Raw genomic sequence first — 19,395 nt, forward strand, 5'->3', positions numbered from 1 at the left:
TACATTTGGCTATCAACTTTTCAAAGCAATAGGAATAAGGAGAACATGATGACCTCCTAGCTTTGGCAATGCATATATCATCCACCAGTCAGTCCACACTGAATCCACCATAGTATGTATCAATGGATGTCATATTCCATCTAGCGGTAAATTCTTTAATAGCAGTACATGGACGTTTATGTATGTCGGGGATCATTAAGGGTGAGCATGAGAATGTAGGATTTCTTTTTTGTTTTCTTTTGTGTTATATTTGGAAATAATTCAATGTTATATAATTTAACTGCACTTTATGATGGTCTCCTAATTATGATCTCTTACAATGGGGCTTACAGTCATGGCCGAAAGTGTTGGCACCTTTGAAATTGTTCCTGAAAATGTTTTTCTTCCATAAAATTATTGCAATTAGAAATATTTTATTATACACGTTTATTTCCTTTGAGTGTATTGGAACAACACAAAAAAAACAGACAAAAAAAAGGTAAATTGGACATAATTTCGCACAAAAATTCAAAAATGGGTTGAACAAAAATTGTTGACACCTTTCAAAAATTGTGGGTACACAACTTTGTTTCAAGCATGTGATACTCGTTCAAACTCACCTGTGGCAAGTAACAGGTGTGGGCAATATGAAAATCACACCAGAAACCAGAGGAAAAGTGGAGAAGTTGACTCTATCTTTGCATTGTGCGTCTGTGTGTGCCACACTAAGCATGGAGAAAAGAAAGAGGAGACAAGAACTGTCTGAGGACTTGAGAACCAAAATTATTGAAAAATATAAACAATCTGAAGGTTTCAAGTCCACCTCCAGAAATGTTGATGTTCCTTTGTGCGTGGTGTGCAACATATAAATGAGATCAAGATAGAGTTTTTTGGTAAAGCACATCATTCTACTGTTTACCGAAAACAGAATAAAACCTACAAAGAAAAGAACACAGTACCTACAGTCAAATATGGTGGAGGTTCAAAGATGTCCTGGGGTTGTTTTGCTGCCTCTGGCACTGGGTGCCATGACTGTGTGAAAGGTATCATGAAATCTGAAGATTACCAAAAGATTTTGGGTGTCAATTTAGTGCCCAGTATCAGAAAGCTGGGTTTGTGTCCTAGGTCATTGGTCTTCCAGCAAGACAAGGACCCCAAACATATTTCAAGAAGAACCCAGAAATGGATGGAAAGAAAGTGCTGTAGAATTCTGAAGCGGTCAGCAATGAGTCTGTAGCTAAATCCCATTGAACACCTGTGGCGAGCCCTTAAAACTGCTGTTGGGAGAAGGCGCCCTTCAAATATGAGAGATATGGAGCAGATTGCAAAAGAAGAGTGGTCCAAAATTCCAGTTGACAGGTGTAAGAAGCTTGTTCATGCTTATAGGAAGCGAGTGATTGCAGTTATTTATTCCAAAGGGTGTGCAACCAAATATTAAGTTGAAAGTGCCAACAATTTTGTCCTGCCCATATTTGGGGTTTAGTGTGAAATTATGTCCAATTTGCTTTTTTTTTTCTTTGTTTGTTTTTTTGTGTTGTTCCATTACACACAAAGGAAATAAACATGTTTATAACAAAACGTGTAATTGAAATAATTTTCTGGGAGAAATACTTTATTTTCTGGAATAATTTCAAGGGTGCCAACACTTTCGGCCATGACTGAATATATATGAATATGACATATAAGTCTTAGAATGGATATGTTACTATGCTGTTATATAATGTGGTATGTATATGTTAGCAGTTGAGAAGTTGGAATGTCACATTGCCCTAACAATGCAGTAACCCTCTAATGACCACTGATACACCTTTTAACTGTGGTCATTAAGAAGCCTTATTCTTCAGCACTGCTTTTTAACAGCGCTGAGGAATACGTGAATAGAGCCGCCCATTGGGGCAATTCATGCAGATGACAGCTGTACATGACAGCTGACACCCAGCATAATTGGCCCTGACTGGTTTTGGAACCGATTAACTCCTTAAATCTAAGTGGTTTAAAGGCCCCCATTTTGTAGGATCAACCCCCGCAATCGTAATCGCAAGTGCCGATGGTTGCTATGGTACCCTGAGGTCATCTGATGATCCCAGGGCTCAGTGGCTTGTAAGATCCTGCAGATCTCAGGCACTGCAGTACATGAGTACTGCAATGCATTAGACCAGCAATTAAAGAAAAAAATATTCATGTCCCACAGCGAGACTAAGTGATAAAGTGAAGTATAAAAAAAGCATAAAAAACTACATGAATCTGGATTAACTATAATCGTACTGACTAAACAAAGAAATCGGTCTTATCACTTATCAAACTATGAACCGCTCAAAAAATAAAAAATAAAATCTATAACTTAATTACTGGTTTTTGTTCATTCTGCATCTGAAAAATCTGATTAAATTAAGATCAAAAAAACTCAAATGGTATCAAAAAAATCTGAGTCGTCATGCAAAGCCCTCTGTCGGAGGTTTTGTCTGATTCTCATTTCTAAATAACATCCCATGGGTCCATATACAAGGGACACCCAATCAACCAGAGTGTTAATAGATCAGAATTAATTTTATTATATACATATAACAAAGAATAAAAGCAACAAAGTACCGCAATGAAAGCGAGAGCCACTACACATAAAAATCCAATAGTATTAGAAGATTAAATTTCAGAGCAAGATTGTCCAAAACAAATACCATGTGAGTGAGTTTGGAGCAATGTAATATTAATAAAGTGAAAAGTGCACTGTGCAAAATAATCCTATTATGTCTAATCTTAATGGATATTGCACATACGCACCCAATATAAGAATAAACCCTTATTCCGTAATGAACTTTAATCAAAATGGCAAGTGCATGTTCCTAGTAGAAAGGGAAAAGAGCTGTTTAATGAAGAAAAATAAAGTACCAAGAATGTATGTGGGAAAATCCCTCCTAAATAACTATGGAGAGACTATAGATGGTACATGCATTGAACCAAACAGAAACCACGCAGCATATAGGGCTAAGCAATCACATACTCACAAGTAAATAAGAAGGATGTGTAATGGCTGTCCAGCGCCCCAACACTCGTTTCACCCTTTCTAACTCAGGGGGCATGTTCTATTGGTGGCGGATGGGTCTTAATATAGAGCACATCACCCAATCATTATGTCCCATTAGTGATTCAGATGTATGGAATCAATATCGTACCAGACCTAGACAGCTCGTGAGTCACCACACACCACTTCCTGCGGGACACTTCTGCCCACTGACAGTGGATCGCTGTTTCTTGCCACCCTAGCCCACAGGCCAGATATATGAAGAATATTTGAGATTGTTGTCACATTCAGTACACAACTACTATTTGCCAGAAAGTCTTGCAGCTCCTTTAATGTTGCTGTAGGTTTCTTGGCAGCCTCCCGGATCAATTTTCTTGTCTTTTCATCACTTTTTGAGGGACATCCAGTTCTAGGTAAATTCACTGTTGTGCCAAATTTAAGCCACTTGATCACCGTCTTCATTGTGTTCCATGGTATATCCAATGCAGTGGTAATTTTATGTACCCTTCTCCTGACTGATAGCTTTCAACAATGCGATACCTTTGCTGTGTTACATGCCATTTATGGACCATGACATTTGCTGTAAAATGCAACTAACAGTATCAGGAAAATCCTTCTAGAACAGCTGAACTGTATATGGGTTAATCAGAATCTCTTCAAATAATAGGAGCTTTGTAGTCACTACTGTGATTGGCTAATTGTGAACCCAACCACATTCCCAGTTATAAGAGGGTGTTCGCACTTATGCATCCACATTATTTTAGTTGTTATTTTTATTTTCCCTTTCAAAATTAATTTAGTTTGTTTCTCAATGGATTTGTTCAGATTATGGGTAGAATTTAAGGTGAACAAAGTTCTGAAAGATTCTTCTTGCTATAATTTTTTACACTAAAAGTCATTCCAATGTAAAATTCATATCACATAACCAGTACTTAAAGGTCACTAAATGCCGTAATCTATTTAATGATTCCTTTTTAACCTACTCGTTTCAGCAAAAAGTAATAGAAAATCAAGCAGTTTTCTTAATATAATATCCTTTTAGGTGTTTCCTGTCCTGACCTACGGCCACCTATAAATGGGAAAATTGATCCTTCCCAATCAGACTACACCTTCAAAGACCAAGCAGTAATCACATGTAACCCTGGGTATCAAATTATAAAGGTGAGTCATATTTATCACAGTCAATAATAAAGTCACCTAAACTAAAACCGACAGTCGGTCACTTGTTTGTGACTAGTGTTGAGCCACCCCCGTAGTGTTCGGGTTCGGTTCGGTTCGTCGAACACCGGGATGTTCGAGGAACTGTTTGTCGAACTGTTCGTCGAACACCTTAGAACACCGTCGAACACCGTTAAAACCAATGGCAGGCAAACAAAAACACATAGAAACACATAGAAAACACCTGCAAAGGTGTCCAAAAGCTGACAAACTGCTCAGAAGACACTCTCTTTAAAAAAGCTGGCCGGCAAATTCAGCAGCGGCATACACCGGTACCCGACAATTTAGACAAGAAGGAATAGAGCATCACACATAGATTAGATAGATAGAAACATGTCAGTCACACATATAAGAAGCACAGTGACAGTGTTGGTTACTGCACTTGTCATTTAGTGTAAAGGATTTATTAAAAAAAATATTAGTGTTTTCATGCACCGTCTCTTTAAAAAAGCCGGCCGGCAATTCAGCAGCGGTACCCGACAATTTAGAACAGAAAGAATAGAGCTTCACACATAGATTAGATAGATAGAAACATGTCAGTCACATATATACTAAGTACAGTGATAGTGTTGCTTACTGTACTTGTCATTTAGTGTAAAGGATTTATTTAAAAAAATAATAGTGTTTTCATGCACTGTCTCTTTAAAAAAGCCGGCCGGCAATTCAGCAGCGGTACCCGACAATTTAGAACAGAAAGATAGAGCATCACACATAGATTAGATAGATAGAAACATGTCAGTCACATATATATGAAGTACAGTGATAGTGTTGGTTACTGTACTTGTCATTTAGTATTAAAATAAAGGATTTATTATTAAAAAAATTGGCGTGGGGTTCCCCTTAATTTTAGGCTCTAGCGGAGGTTAAGCAGACAGCTGGGGCAGATGTTTGAAGCCTGGGAAGGGGGTAATACCCACGGAGCTTCCCAGGCTACTAATATCAGCCCCCAGCTGAATACATAGCCTTTACTACCTATTAAAATGGGGGGCCCCCCAAAAAAAATGACGTGGGGTCCCCCCTAATTTAATAGCTAGCAAAGGCTAGGCAGACAGCTGGGGGCTGATATTAATAGCCCAGGAAGGGAGCCATGAATATTGGCCCCCTCCCAGGCTAGAAACACCAGCCGTCAGCCGCCCCAGAAATGGCGCATTCATAGGATGCGCCAATTCTGGCACTTAGCCTCGCTCTTCCACGCTGCCCTGTAGCGGTGGCAGGGGGTAATAGGGTTGGGGTTGATGTCAGCTTATAATGCCAGCTGACATCAAGCCCAGGTTAGTAATGGAGAGGCGTCTATAAGACACCCCCATTACTAACCCCATAGTCAAAGTTAAAAAAAACACAAACACCCAGAATAAAGTCCTTTAATTGAAATAAAGACACAATCCTTTATTGTTCTAAATTAAACCATACTTACCATCACGCCCATTCCAGCTGAAGCCAACGATCTCCTGCAATAAAAGAAAAATAATAAAGCAACCTCATCCTTACCTTTCCATGGTTCCCACGACAGCTTCAGCTCTGCTACATCGAGATGACTGGCTGGACCGCAGCAGAACGCTGCCATCCAGCCTGTCATCCCGCAGACACTGAGAAGTGCAGGCTTGCTTGCGCTGCTCAGCGTCTCTCTGTGACGACATCCAGATGAGCCGAGTTCATGTCCAATGAACTCGGCTCACCTCATGCACGTCACTGACAGCGTGGGAAAATTCTCACGCTGAAGCGCTGATTGCAGGAGAATTTTCCCACGCTGTCAGTGACGTGCAGGAGGTGAGCTGAGTTCATTGGACATGAGCTCACCTCATGCACATCACTGACAGCGTGGGAGAATTCTCCTGCACTCAGCACTTCAGCGTGAGAATTTTCCCACGCTGTCAGTGACGTGCATGAGGTGAGCCGAGTTCATTGGACATGACCTCGGCTCATCTGGATGCCGTCACAGCGAGACAGTGAGGAGCGCAAGCATGCCTGCGCTTCTCAGTGTCTGCGGGATGACAGACTGGATGGCAGCGTTCTGCTGCGGTCCAGCCAGTCATCTCGATGTAGCAGAGCTAAAGCTGTCGTGGGAACCATGGAAAGGTAAGGATGAGGTTGGTTTATTATTTTTCTTTTATTGCAGGAGATCGTTGGCTTCAGCTGGAATGGGTGTGATGGTAAGTATGGTTTAATTTAGAACAATAAAGAATTGTGTCTTTATTTCAATTAAAGGACTTTATTCTGGGTGTTGTGTTTTTTTTAAATACTTTACTAGAAATTCATGGCGGTCATGTCTAATACTGGCGTGACCCCATGAATTTTGGGCTTGGGGCCAGCTGATAATACCAAGCTGGCCCTAACCCCTTTATTACCCAGTGAGCCACCGCACCAGGGCCCTGGATGAGTTGGGTACAGCGCCAGAAGATGGCGCTTCTATGAACGCGCCATTTTCCGGGGTGGCTGCGGACTGCAATTTGTAGCGGGGGGGGGCCCAGAAAGCTTGGTCCTCCCTGCGCTGCAGATTCCAGCCCCCAGCTGCCTAGTTGTACCTGGCTGGACACAAAAATAGGGCGAAGCCCCACGTACTTTTTTTTTAATTATTTCATGAAATTCATGAAATAATTAAGAAAAAAAGCCTTCCCTATATTGTTGTGTCCGGCCAGGTACAAATAGGCAGCTGGTGGTTGGGGGCAGCCCGTTCCTGCCTGCTGTACCTGGCTGGACACAAATATAGTGCGAAGCCCCACTTCAATTTTTTTTAATTATTTCATGAAATTCATGAAATAATTAAGAAAAAAAGGGCTTCCCTATATTGTTGTGTCCGGCCAGGTACAAATAGGCAGCTGGTGGATGGGGGCAGCCCGTTCCTGCCTGCTGTACCTGGCTGGACACAAATATAGTGCGAAGCCCCACTTCAATTTTTTTAAATTATTTCAGGAAATTCATGAAATAATTTAAAAAAAATTGACGTGGGGCTTCGCACTATATTTGTGTCCAGCCAGGTACAGCAGGCAGGAACGGGCTGCCCCCAACCACCAGCTGCCTATTTGTACCTGGCCGGACACAACAATATAGGGAAGCCCTTTTTTTCTTAATTATTTCATGAAATAATTTAAAGAAAATTGACGTGGGGCTTCGCCCTGTTTTTGTGTCCAGCCAGGTACAACTAGGCAGCTGGGGGCTGGAATCCGCAGCGCAGGGAGGCCCAAGCTTTCTGGGCCACCCCCGCTGCAAATTGCAGTCCGCAGCCACCCCGGAAAATGGCGCGTTCATAGAAGCGCCATCTTCTGGCGCTGTACCCAACTCATCCAGGGCCCTGATGCGGTGGCTCACTGGGTAATAAAGGGGTTAGGGCCAGCTTGGCATTATCAGCTGGCCCTAAGCCCGAAATTCATGGGGTCACGCCAATATTAGACATGACCACCATGAATTTCTAGTAAAGTATTTAAAAAAAACACAACACCCAGAAAAAAGTCCTTTAATTGAAATAAACACACAATTCTTTATTGTTCTAAATTAAACCATACTTACCATCACGCCCATTCCAGCTGAAGCCAACGATCTCCTGAAATAAAAGAAAAATAATAAAGCAACATCATCCTTACCTTTCCATGGTTCCCATGACAGCTTCAGCTCTGCTACATCGAGATGACAGGCTGGACCGCAGCAGAACGCTGCCATCCAGCCTCTCATCCCGCAGACACTGAGAAGCGCAGGCTTGCTTGCGCTCCACAGTGTCTCTCTGTGAGGGCATCCAGATGAGCCGAGTTCATGTCCAATGAACTCGGCTCACCTCATGCACGTCACTGACAGCGTGGGAAAATTCTCCTGCACTCAGCGCTTCAGCGTGGGAGAATTCTCACACTGAAGCGCTGAGTGCAGGAGAATTCTCCCACGCTGTCAGTGACGTGCAGGAGGTGAGCTGAGTTCATTGGACATGAGCTCACCTTATGCACGTCACTGACAGCGTGGGAAAATTCTCCTGCACTCAGCGCTTCAGCGTGGGAGAATTCTCACGCTGAAGCGCTGAGTGCAGGAGAATTCTCCCACGCTGTCAGTGACGTGCAGGAGGTGAGCTGAGTTCATTGGACATGAGCTCACCTTATGCACGTCACTGACAGCGTGGGAGAATTCTCCTGCACTCACCGCTTCAGCGTGAGAATTTTCCCACGCTGTCAGTGACGTGCATGAGGTGAGCCGAGTTCATTGGACATGAACTCGGCTCATCTGGATGTCGTCACAGAGAGACGCTGAGCAGCGCAAGCAAGCCTGCGCTTCTCAGTGTCTGCGGGATGAGAGGCTGGATGGCAGCGTTCTGCTGCGGTCCAGCCTGTCATCTCGATGTAGCAGAGCTGAAGCTGTCGTGGGAACCATGGAAAGGTAAGGATGAGGTTGCTTTATTATTTTTCTTTTATTGCAGGAGATCGTTGGCTTCAGCTGGAATGGGCGTGACGGTAAGTATGGTTTAATTTAGAACAATAAAGGATTGTGTCTTTATTTCAATTAAAGGACTTCATTCTCGGTGTTTGTGTTTTTTTTAACTTTGACTATGGGGTTAGTAATGGGGGTGTCTTATAGACGCCTCTCCATTACTAACCTGGGCTTGATGTCAGCTGGCATTATAAGCTGACATCAACCCCAACCCTATTACCCCCTGCCACCGCACCAGGGCAGCGTGGAAGAGCGAGGCTAAGTGCCAGAATTGGCGCATCCTATGAATGCGCCATTTCTGGGGCGGCTGACGGCTGGTGTTTCTAGCCTGGGAGGGGGCCAATATTCATGGCTCCCTTCCTGGGCTATTAATATCAGCCCCCAGCTGTCTGCCTAGCCTTTGCTAGCTATTAAATTAGGGGGGACACCACGTCATTTTTTTGGGGGGGTCCCCCATTTTAATAGCTAGTAAAGGCTATGTATTCAGCTGGGGGCTGATATTAGTAGCCTGGGAAGCTCCGTGGGTATTACCCCCTTCCCAGGCTTCAAACATCTGCCCCAGCCGTCTGCTTAACCTCCGCTAGAGCCTAAAATTAAGGGGAACCCCACGCCAATTTTTTTAATAATAAATCCTTTATTTTAATACTAAATGACAAGTACAGTAACCAACACTATCACTGTACTTCATATATATGTGACTGACATGTTTCTATCTATCTAATCTATGTGTGAAGCTCTATTCTGTCTGTTATAAATTGTCGGGTACCGCTGCTGAATTGCCGGCCGGCTTTTTTAAAGAGACAGTGCATGAAAACACTATTATTTTTTTTGATAAATCCTTTACGCTAAATGACAAGTACAGTAAGCAGCACTTTCACTGTACTTCGTATATATGTGGCTGACATGTTTATATCTATCTAATCTATGTGTGAAGCTCTATTCTTTCGGTTCTAAATTGTCGGGTACAGGTGTATGCCGCTGCTGAATTGCCGGCTTTTCATGTTTCACTGTTGGCACTGTTCCCATCGATTTGGGCAATCACTGTAATGCCACAACCACCATGGCTGTGGCATTACAGTGAGTGGCAGACAATCCCTGCATGATTGGTGCTCTAAATAGCGCCAGACATGCAGGACACGCTTTTGGTGCACGAACAGTTATCGAACATAACCTCGAACAGCCGAATTTTTTGCAAATCGTTCGGGTTCGTCGAACAACTCGAACACCGCCCAAAACAGCTCGAATTTGAGATTGGCGAACAGTTCTAGTCGAACACCGCTCATCTCTATTTGTGACTATCCGGCACCTGCACAGTAGGAATATGAAGTCTATTCCGATAGAAGGACGAAACACTAAAGAGGAACACTAGGAGATGCAATGCGCAGGCGCGAGATTTCCGAACAAGTACCCAACGTCGCAGGGACTGAGTGACGCTGAGGGAGGTGATACATAGGATAATGAAGTACGGAGGCAGAATTATCTTCCAGGCAGTGTACTCCTCATAGCCTGGAAGAGGCCATTTACATAAAGTGATAAAATTTGATTTCTCAACAAAAAAGGATTTGATATGAAGCATACAAGTAAGACTTTTTCAGCAGTCTATAACCTGTATGTCCATATTAATACAGTGCTGGCCAAAAGTATTGGCACCCCTGCAATTCTGTCAGATAATACTCAGTTTCTTCCTGAAAATGATTGCAATCACAAATTCTTTGGTATTATTCTCTTAATTTAATTTGTCTTCAATGAACAAAACACAAAAAGAATTGCCCTAAAGCCAAATTGGATATAATTCCACACCAAACCTAAAAAAGGGGGTGGACAAAAGTATTGCCACCGTTTGAAAAATCATGTGATGCTTCTCTAATTCGTGTAATTAACAGCACCTGTAACTTACCTGTGGAACCTAACAGGTGTTGGCAATAACTAAATCACACTTGCAGCCAGTTAACATGGATTAAAGTTGACTCAACCTCTGTCCTGTGTCCTTGTGTGTACCACACTGAGCATGAAGAAAAGAAAGAAGACCAAAGATCTGTCTGAGGACTTGAGAAACCAAATTGTGAGGAAGCATGAGCAATCTCAAGGCTACAAGTCCATCTCCAAAGACCTGAATGTTCCTGTGTCTTCCGTGCGCAGTGTCATCAAGAAGTTTAAAGCCAATGGCACTGTGGCTAACCTCCCTAGATGTGGACGGAAAAGAAAAATTGACGAGAGATTTCAATCCAAGATTGTGCGGATGGTGAATAAAGAACCTTGACTAACATCCAAACGAGTTCAAGCTGCCCTGCAGTCCGAGGGTACAACAGTGTCAACCCGTACTATCCATCGGCGTCTGAATGAAAAGCGACTGTATGGTAGGATACCCAGAAAGACCCCACTTCTTACCCCGAGACATAAAAAAGCCAGGCTGGAGTTTGCCAAAACTTACCTGAGAAAGCCTAAAACATTTTGGAAGAATGTTCTCTGGTTAGATGAGACAAAAGTAGAGCTTTTTGGGAAAAAGCATCAACATAGAGTGTACAGGAAAAAAAAAGAGGCATTCAAAGAAAAGAACACGGTCCCTACATTCAAACATGGCGGAGGTTCCCTGATGTTTTGGGGTTGCTTTGCTGCCTCTGGCACTGGACTGCTTGACCGTGTGCATGGCATTATGAAGTCTGAAGACTACCAACAAATTTTGCAGCATAATGTAGGGCCCAGTGTGAGAAAGCTGAGTCTCCCTCAGAGGTCATGGGTCTTTCAGCAGGACAATGACCCAAAACACACTTCCAAAAGCACTATAAAAGGGTTTTAGAGAAAGCACTGGAGACTTCTAAGGTGGCCAGCAATGAGTCTAGACCTGAATCCCATAGAACACCTGTGGAGAGATCTCAAAATGGCAGTTTGGAGAAGGCACCCTTCAAATATCAGGGACCTGGAGCAGTTTTCCAAAGAAGAATGGTCTACAATTCCAGCAGAGCATTGTAAGAAACTCATTGATGGTTACCGGAAGCGGTTGTTCGCAGTTATTTTGGCTAAAGGTTGTGCAACCAAGTATTAGGCTGAGGGTGCCAATACTTTTGTCCGGCCCTTTTTTGGAGTTTTGTGTGAAATGATCAATGATTTGATTTTTGCTTCATTCTCTTTTGTGTTTTTTCCTTGCAAGCAAATTAAATGAAGATAATAATACCAAAGAATTTGTGATTGCAATCATTTTCAGGAAGAAACTGAGCATTATCTGACAGAATTGCAGGGGTGCCAATACTTTTGGCAAGGACTGTAGGTTAGATAGGTCAAATGTGGTGACAGATTCCATTTAAAAAGGTTCTCCAGGCTTGGGGTTCAAGTCTGCAATCACTATATGTGAAGACTTGGGAATCCTCACAGCGCGCAGTGTGTGAGCTCTCAGAATTCTCTGGTGCCAGAAGCAGACGGGTGCATGACGGCAAGTATGTAATTTGCATACATGCGGTCATATGCAAACTAGACATGCACGGCATCACTCAATACAAGTGAATTGGGCAAGGCTTAACATGTCTAGTTGGAATGTGGCCGGAAGAATCAAATCGCATAATTCTGATCACATGACCACTCGCTCCCGGCGCCAGCAAATCCTGACGCTTCACACTGTGCAAGCTGAGAGGATTCACGAGTCTCCAGTCACATAAATTGACTGCAGACTTAAGCTCCAAGCCTGGACAACTGTTAAATGTGTAGTGCCTGTTGGAAATATGATTACTCCCACTATGCAAATTATAATAGAAGGATTTGGGTGATATCAGGTCTGAAACCTGCAGAATTGCAAATGTAGCTCAGGTTTTAATTCATTACAGTTTATCAGTATGATTTGAATTTTCATTAGGGTGTCCGTCATTTTACATGAAAAAATAGCGCAGCATACATAAAATGATGGAACCTGCTATGGAGCTTCCTGACAAAGACTCAAACATAGTTGTGGTCCTACCATAAACTATATAACGGTGACGAAGGTGGACATACTCTACATTTTAAACTCTTTATAACTATTGCTGAACTACTGTTAAAAGTTCTGCTATGAACAGAATTAAAAGCTAAAATGATTTTTTTTTTCGATTTTACTAGGACAGCGTGGAAATGGAAAGTTTCCAAATTGAGTGCAGAAAGGATGGAACATGGAGTAATGAGGTTCCAAGATGTCAAAGTAAGAAACATGTTACTGTCAAATATAAAGAACCCGAAAATATGCTCAGAACACATCATTATCTCTTATTGTGAGGGCTGTTCCGCACTATTGCCAAATCCTTCAGCAAAGTACAGCTTTGAAGCCAAGAACTGCCTGCTGATTTCTATAGCTCTGTATTTGCTTCATTGGAGATGATAAGACTTAGTTTTCCAGTGTATTTCTCTTAATGTTTTATATCTCTTAAAACAAAGAACAATAAGCTTAGCTTGTAAGGGCAGGTAAAGAATTCTTTTTTCTTTTAAACAGGGAGTCCAACAGAATTGTCCACATATTTAGTCCGCTAATGATGTTGCACATCTGTTTCTTTTTCCCTTTAAACAACTATGTGAAAGAATTCTCAAGTAACTAGAGTGGAACCGCTTTTCTTGACCATCCTATTTACTACTTCTGTTCTGCAAATTGACCTTCTACAATCTAGCAATGCTCCCTTTCCACTTTCTCTGCTACTGGATATGAAGGAATCAATCAATTTCTTTCTTAGGAGGGTTCATAATATCTGTACTCCGGTGATCGGTTTTCTGCATGGTGCTTGGTTGCCTGAATACTAATCTTCCTTTCCTCTTTTTTTCTTTTTTTTTTTTGTCTCCAATCTACATTCTCTTTACTCCTTTCTTGCTTTCTACCTTTTCACAAAACTACAGAAAAGGATGTCAGGATGAGCTGAAGACTGGATTGAGAACAAGCTGTCAATGGCCTGTTGTCATGTGTCCCCAATGTTAAAGAACACTTTGTATACCTCGTATATTAATCGCACAAGACAGATGAGTGTGTGAAAAGCACAGCTTTCTACTGGAGGTCTCCGACTGCAGTCAATGCACACAATAAGCAGGCCGCCCCCTGATCCACTTCAGCCTGTTGCTCTCATTAAGCACATTTGCCAGAGGAAACAATGATTATTACATAGACTGAAAAGCCTGTCTGCTGACTTCCTCGCTCTACTAAAATGTCATTTGCATATGCGTAGCTGTGGCTTCAATATAGAGTATTCCTTCCTCTAAAGAGCTTTTATCTGGACATGTTGACAGAAATATCACTCCTGAATAGAAGACATGTATTTTTTGGAACTATCTACAAATGTTATGTAATGCTATGATAATTATTGATATTATTATATTTTATTTATCATCTATATGGTATACAGCTCTTCTACAGTACGTTTATTTGTGCATCATTGTAAAATTACATATGTGATGACAAATAAGTTTACAATTAGTTAGTAAATAGTGCACTGGAATGCTGTCCTCGAATAAATGCATATATTTCTAGATTTCTTTAGTCATATTTATTATTCAGACTTTAAAGGGAATCTGTCACCATGTTCCTTCTACCTCATCTGAGAGCAGCTTGATGTAGCCAAACAGACCCTTTTTCAGAAACTCCAGGTTCCAGGATGTAGTTTTTTTTATTAAAAAAAAAAAATTGTGCTTTACTCCAAATCCTTGAGTTCAGCAATGAGTGACAGTCGCTTCTCCGGGTATTTGGTATTGACTGATGCTGACATGTGGGCTCAGCGCAGCACTCAATCAGTGGGCTCAGTGACTCTGAGTGTGGAGTTCTGTTTTTCCGGATAGAGCCCCTGAGCTCACTGATTGGCTGCTGCTCTGTTGATATTAGGTCAACACCACAGCCAATACCAGAAGGTTTTGCAAAAAATTTTCAAATCTGTGACTTTACTCTAAGAAGTAAAGCGGGATGGTTTTTACTAAATCTTTTTTGAGCCCTTTTAATTATTTAGATGATAAATATGAGAAGAAAAAGAAACATAAATAATACTAAAATAAGTTACGGTATGTTCCATCGTACTTGCTATAGTTAGCAATGTAGTTTCAGTGCATGGCGAGTCCAATGGAGCATGGACAGCTGAGCCAGGCCTGTACTTAGCAGCTGTAAAGCCAGTGTGTACGGGCATCCAGTCTCTGTGCACTGTGCTTTTCTAAGACTTAGTTTTAGCTATTTTTTTAAATAGTATATGAACAGCAAGTAAAGATGTATTGCTGGGTAGATCTTCATTCTTTCCAGGATTCTCTTCTCCTATGTGATATATTTTAGGTAGAAAAGTCAATAAAGGATACACTCTTTTTGGAAACTATTGCAAGCCGTCTAAGTGTATGTGCCCACGATGCAGAATTGAAGCAGAAAATTTCTGCATGTTCTTGGCAGTAAAAAACGCTTGCGGATTTTACACGCATTTGTTAAGCGTTTTTGCAACGTTTTTACATGCGGATTTGACTTGCGTTTTTCAAATGCATTGGGACCTTAAATCCGGATGCAGAAACGCACAAATAATGGACATGCTGCGGATTTTTCCGCAAGGAAAATCCACTGCGGAAAATTCCGCAACATGGGCACAGAACATGCAGATTTTCATTGGGGATCATGGGGCCCGGATTACCAAGTGTTTTGCAAGTGTTTGCGGTGCACAAATGCCGCAGCAAAAACGCTTGAAAAACGAATAGTGCGCACACAGTCTCAACCATGCAAACATGGCAAGAGAAAAAGTAGGAAATATTCCACAGATCTATAAGCACAAAATGTATAAATGTTTGCTCACAGTGACATATAACATGGTCGAGTGCTGTCTGATGTTTTATCGGACAGCACTAGGCCCAATGTTATACTATGAGGCAGTGCATATCGGCGATTACTTTGTCATTCAGATTCGGCATGAGAAAACAATCGCAGCACGCTGCCAATAAATCTGATTATTGTATCACCACACCAATACAAGTCTATTTGTGCGTGTAAAACATTGGAGTGCACTTGTGTCACCCCAGGCCTGGATGCCACAAATATTAAAGGCTGTGTCTGAGAGTAGGAGGGAGGTTCCCTGGTCAGGGACAATTAGCATACAGCACCTCCTGTCCCAGGCCAGTAGGGGGAGCTGGCTGCCCCTATAAAAGCGGGAACTGAGGGCAGGGTTAGTGAGAATTGGACGAATTAGCTCAGGACTGAGACTAGTCCCAGAGAAGGAGGGACAGTTCAGCTGTAGCCAAGGAGTCCGTGAGGCAGAGGAGAAGCTGCGAGCCAGGGACAGAGGCGACGAGAGCCGGTCCTGGCTGAGAGAACTACACTACCGGACATTGGGGTCCGAGGCTGTCAGGGTTGCAAGCCCATCAGCAGAGAACCAACCCGCGAGGGATTTCAGGTCCCTTGGCCTAAGAAGCCTGGAGGCTCCGCCACACAGAGGGACCAGTACAGCACGGAGAAGCAAATGGTACCTAAGGCCCGAGTCGCAAGCCATACAGGCGAAGTACACGGCCAGCTCAGGGACGTGGGCTATTACACCACGAAAAGGGGGATAGTCAGCAAGGGCAGAGAGAGAACGGTAGGCCTTCACACTCACCCTGACCAGTGGGGCTCGCCCGAATGCTCTCAGACACCCAGGCCCATTCCTGCCCGGTACTCCTGTTGGGCTAGTAGTAATACCTACAATAAAGACCCTGGACTGTTTGAAACGGACTCTGAACTCTTATTACTGCGGCCTGCACTATTACCCCCAGCATTCACATACGCTGCCCTGAGGCTACACTCTTCCCGTGGGGAGTTATCCAACTCCTGTGCTGCACACCAACATCAGCCTCAGCGGTCTGCCTTGCAGCGGCGGTCATCCCTGACCGCAATCCACGGGTGGCGTAGTCGGACATTCATAACTCTACAAATAGACTGCCACAGCATTTGGTCTGACCACCCTGAGCCACGGGATCGGGTTGCCACTACTACCCCCATCATCGCATAGAAGCCCGGTTTCGGGTGCCCCACGGCACAGGGGGCAAGTCAGATTTGGCGTAGTCGGCAGGATCGTGACCAACCCGTCACAAACGGGTATTGCGTGCCTGAAAAAGACTTTATACTTACCTGAGTGAAGTTTCCCGCCATTCGGGGCCGTTTCCCGCCATCGGGCGCCATCTTCGGGACGCTGCGCGGGAAGAAGAGGGGCGTGGACGTCCAAACCGCGCGAGACCTGAAGCCCCGCCCTACGCACCGATGCTGCGCAAGGTCCTGGAAGGAGAGAGAGCGACGCTGACGTCACCAGGACGCGACGCAAGGTCCTTACCCGGAGCAGCACCAGCGGAGCCGCGGCCTACGGAAGAGGATCAACGGAAGGTAGGTCACAGTTAACTAGGGGGGAGGAAGATGTCGGAAGCGGAGGACCCTTCTACCACCAGCGTGGCTGCAGCAGCGGTGATGCCGTTTTCCATGCCCTACATCCCCGGAGCGGCCTGGCTGCCCCAATACTCAGGGGAATCCCATACATTAACTGACTTTAAGGAAAGACTGCACAGTTTATTTAAAGTTTATCCCCTGACAGAAGAACAGAAAGTGAGCATTCTGACGGGGCAGCTAACCGGTGCAGCCCAGCGGGAAGTGAAATCATGGTCAGATGAGGAGAAAGGGACTGTAAAGGACATTCTGACCCGGCTGCGGGGTACCTTTGACACCCGTACCTCAGCAGAGATCAAAATGCAGTTCTATGGCTGTAAACAGCGAGCCCAACCTGCAAGAAGCTCTGGGAGCAATCAAACAAGCTGACCCTGGCAGCGTGCAGGATACCGATAAGCTGTTGACTGATCAGTTCATAGAAGGTCTGCTGTCCAGCACCCACAGAACTCAGCTGCGCCTCATGGCCCTACAGAACCCCGATTTGACTTTTGCACAGTTCCAAGATAGGGCCATCCGGGTGCTCCGAGAACCCGCACCAGGTGGCGCTGTAGCTTCCCGGTGCCCTGCCATCACTTACCACCAGGAGGCAGCGCCCTACCCTGCAGACCTTGTGGGGGCTGATGCGCAGGCCCTAAATCCATCCCAGCCTGCAAACCTGCACAATCAGGTCCAAAAACTGACAAAGAGTGTTGCTGCATTGACCAGGACCGTACAGTCGTTACAGATGGACCCGTCAGGACCAATCAAGCTGGCTTCCAGTCCGGAGGATGTCCCGTGGCGTCGACGGAGGAGGATCCTGCCATTCAGAGGGAGGCTCGCCTCACTGAGGATGGACAGCCGATTTGCCGCCGTTGCAGCCAGCCGGGACACGTAGCCAGGTACTGTACTTTAAATGGGTCCGACCTGGGGCAGAGGGCCAACCCCCAGGCATAAGGTCACCAGGCCCGTCTAATTGGCATGATAAGTACGTAGGGGGATACCCGGTTTTACCCGTAGTGCTGGACGGTATCCCCATGAGTGCACTGCTGGACACCGGGTCCCAAGTGACTACCATCCCCTATGTACTTTTCAAGCAGTACTGGAGTGACATTGACATAACCCGCTATCCAGACAGTGACTTGAGCATCATCGCCAGCAATGGCCAGCCCGTGCCGCAGGTGGGGTTCAGAGAGATGACCATTAAGATTGGTAAAGTTGAACTGCCGGCACAGGGAGTGATCATTGTGGACATTGACCATCGAGAAAGTCACCCTAAAATAACCTTGGGTACTAACGTGAGTGAAAATTGTCTTTCAGAAGAGATTGTAATTTTGCAGCAGGTGGCGATAAATACGAGCTCCAGCCAACAGAGGGTCCTCCAGAAGGAGATAAGAGCCCTGATGAGACGGCAACAGGTAGAACTGTCTGGTGGTGAGATCGGTAGCGTGAGGATGAGCGACCCGTTCCCCATTGCCATGCCTCCCAAAAGTGAAATGATGATCTGGTGTCGGACTGCAATCGGGTAAAGAGGGAGAGACTACCAAGCCATGGTAGAACCCGTGTACTCAGACAGCAGGCCCACCATTTTGACATCCCGGGGGGTCGTTGATGTCCGCCATGGAAGGGTGCCTGTCCGAATCTTAAACATTGGGGAAAGGGAAGTACACTTGCCCCGGTACGCTACACTAGCTAAATTGTTTGCCGTCGAACACAATGCTCTCAGGGTCGTGGAACCCTTGCCTCCATCTCCCCCGGTGGAGGGTAATGGCTCCCAGAAACCTAAGGAGGACTGGTGCCAGAAACTCCACGTGGGTGCTGACTCCACTCCCTCGCACCAAAAACAAGGTGTCTCCCGCTAGACTTCGGCAGGGTGAAAGGGATAGAACACCACATCCCCATGGGGAGCCACCCACCAATAAAAGAGAGATACAGACCTGTACCCCCAAACATTATCAGAATGCAAAGGGCATGCTGAGAGAAATGAAAGAAGCCGTGGTCATTAGAGACAGCTGTAGCCCCTGGGCAGCCCCCTTGGTTCTGGTAAAAAAGAAAGACGGCACCATGAGAATGTGCGTGGACTATAGACAAATCAATCGTATCACCCATAAAGACGCGTACCCGTTACCTAGGATAGTGGAGTCATTAGCCGCACTAAAATCAGCTAACTTCTTCTCTACTTTGGATCTTACTAGCGGGTACTGGCAGGTTCCTGTGGCAGAGGCTGACAAGGAGAAGACCGCCTTCACTACCCCGATGGGATTGAGTGAATTCAACTGTATGCCATTCAGGCTCTGCAATGCACCCGGGACCTTCCAGAGGCTGATGGAATGCTGTCTAGGGCACCGAAACTTCGAGACGGTCCTACTTTACCTGGACGACGTGATTATTATCTATTCGAAGACTTACGAGGACCATCTAAAGCACCTGGCCG

General features: G+C 44.5%; 1 protein-coding gene across 5 annotated transcripts in view; it reads left to right on the forward strand.

Annotated features, from left to right (window-relative positions):
• The window catches only part of MASP1 (MBL associated serine protease 1), a 215,992-nt gene that overhangs the window by 104,788 nt on the left and 91,809 nt on the right, over positions 1-19,395 (forward strand). For 4 of the 5 annotated variants that reach the window (XM_073675203.1, XM_073675202.1, XM_073675200.1 and 1 more), the window contains exons 7-8: positions 4,041-4,159; positions 12,704-12,782. In XM_073675203.1, the coding sequence (XP_073531304.1) occupies positions 4,041-4,159; positions 12,704-12,782 (198 nt within the window). Of the gene's footprint in view, positions 1-4,040; positions 4,160-12,703; positions 12,783-13,465; positions 14,092-19,395 lie in introns of those variants that run through there. The other variant, XM_073675204.1, reaches the window with a different exon arrangement.

Source organism: Phyllobates terribilis, unplaced genomic scaffold (assembly GCF_046119375.1).
Source record: "Phyllobates terribilis strain yellow unplaced genomic scaffold, ASM4611937v1 Scaffold_3__8_contigs__length_932513732, whole genome shotgun sequence".
NCBI lineage: Eukaryota > Metazoa > Chordata > Amphibia > Anura > Dendrobatidae > Phyllobates > Phyllobates terribilis.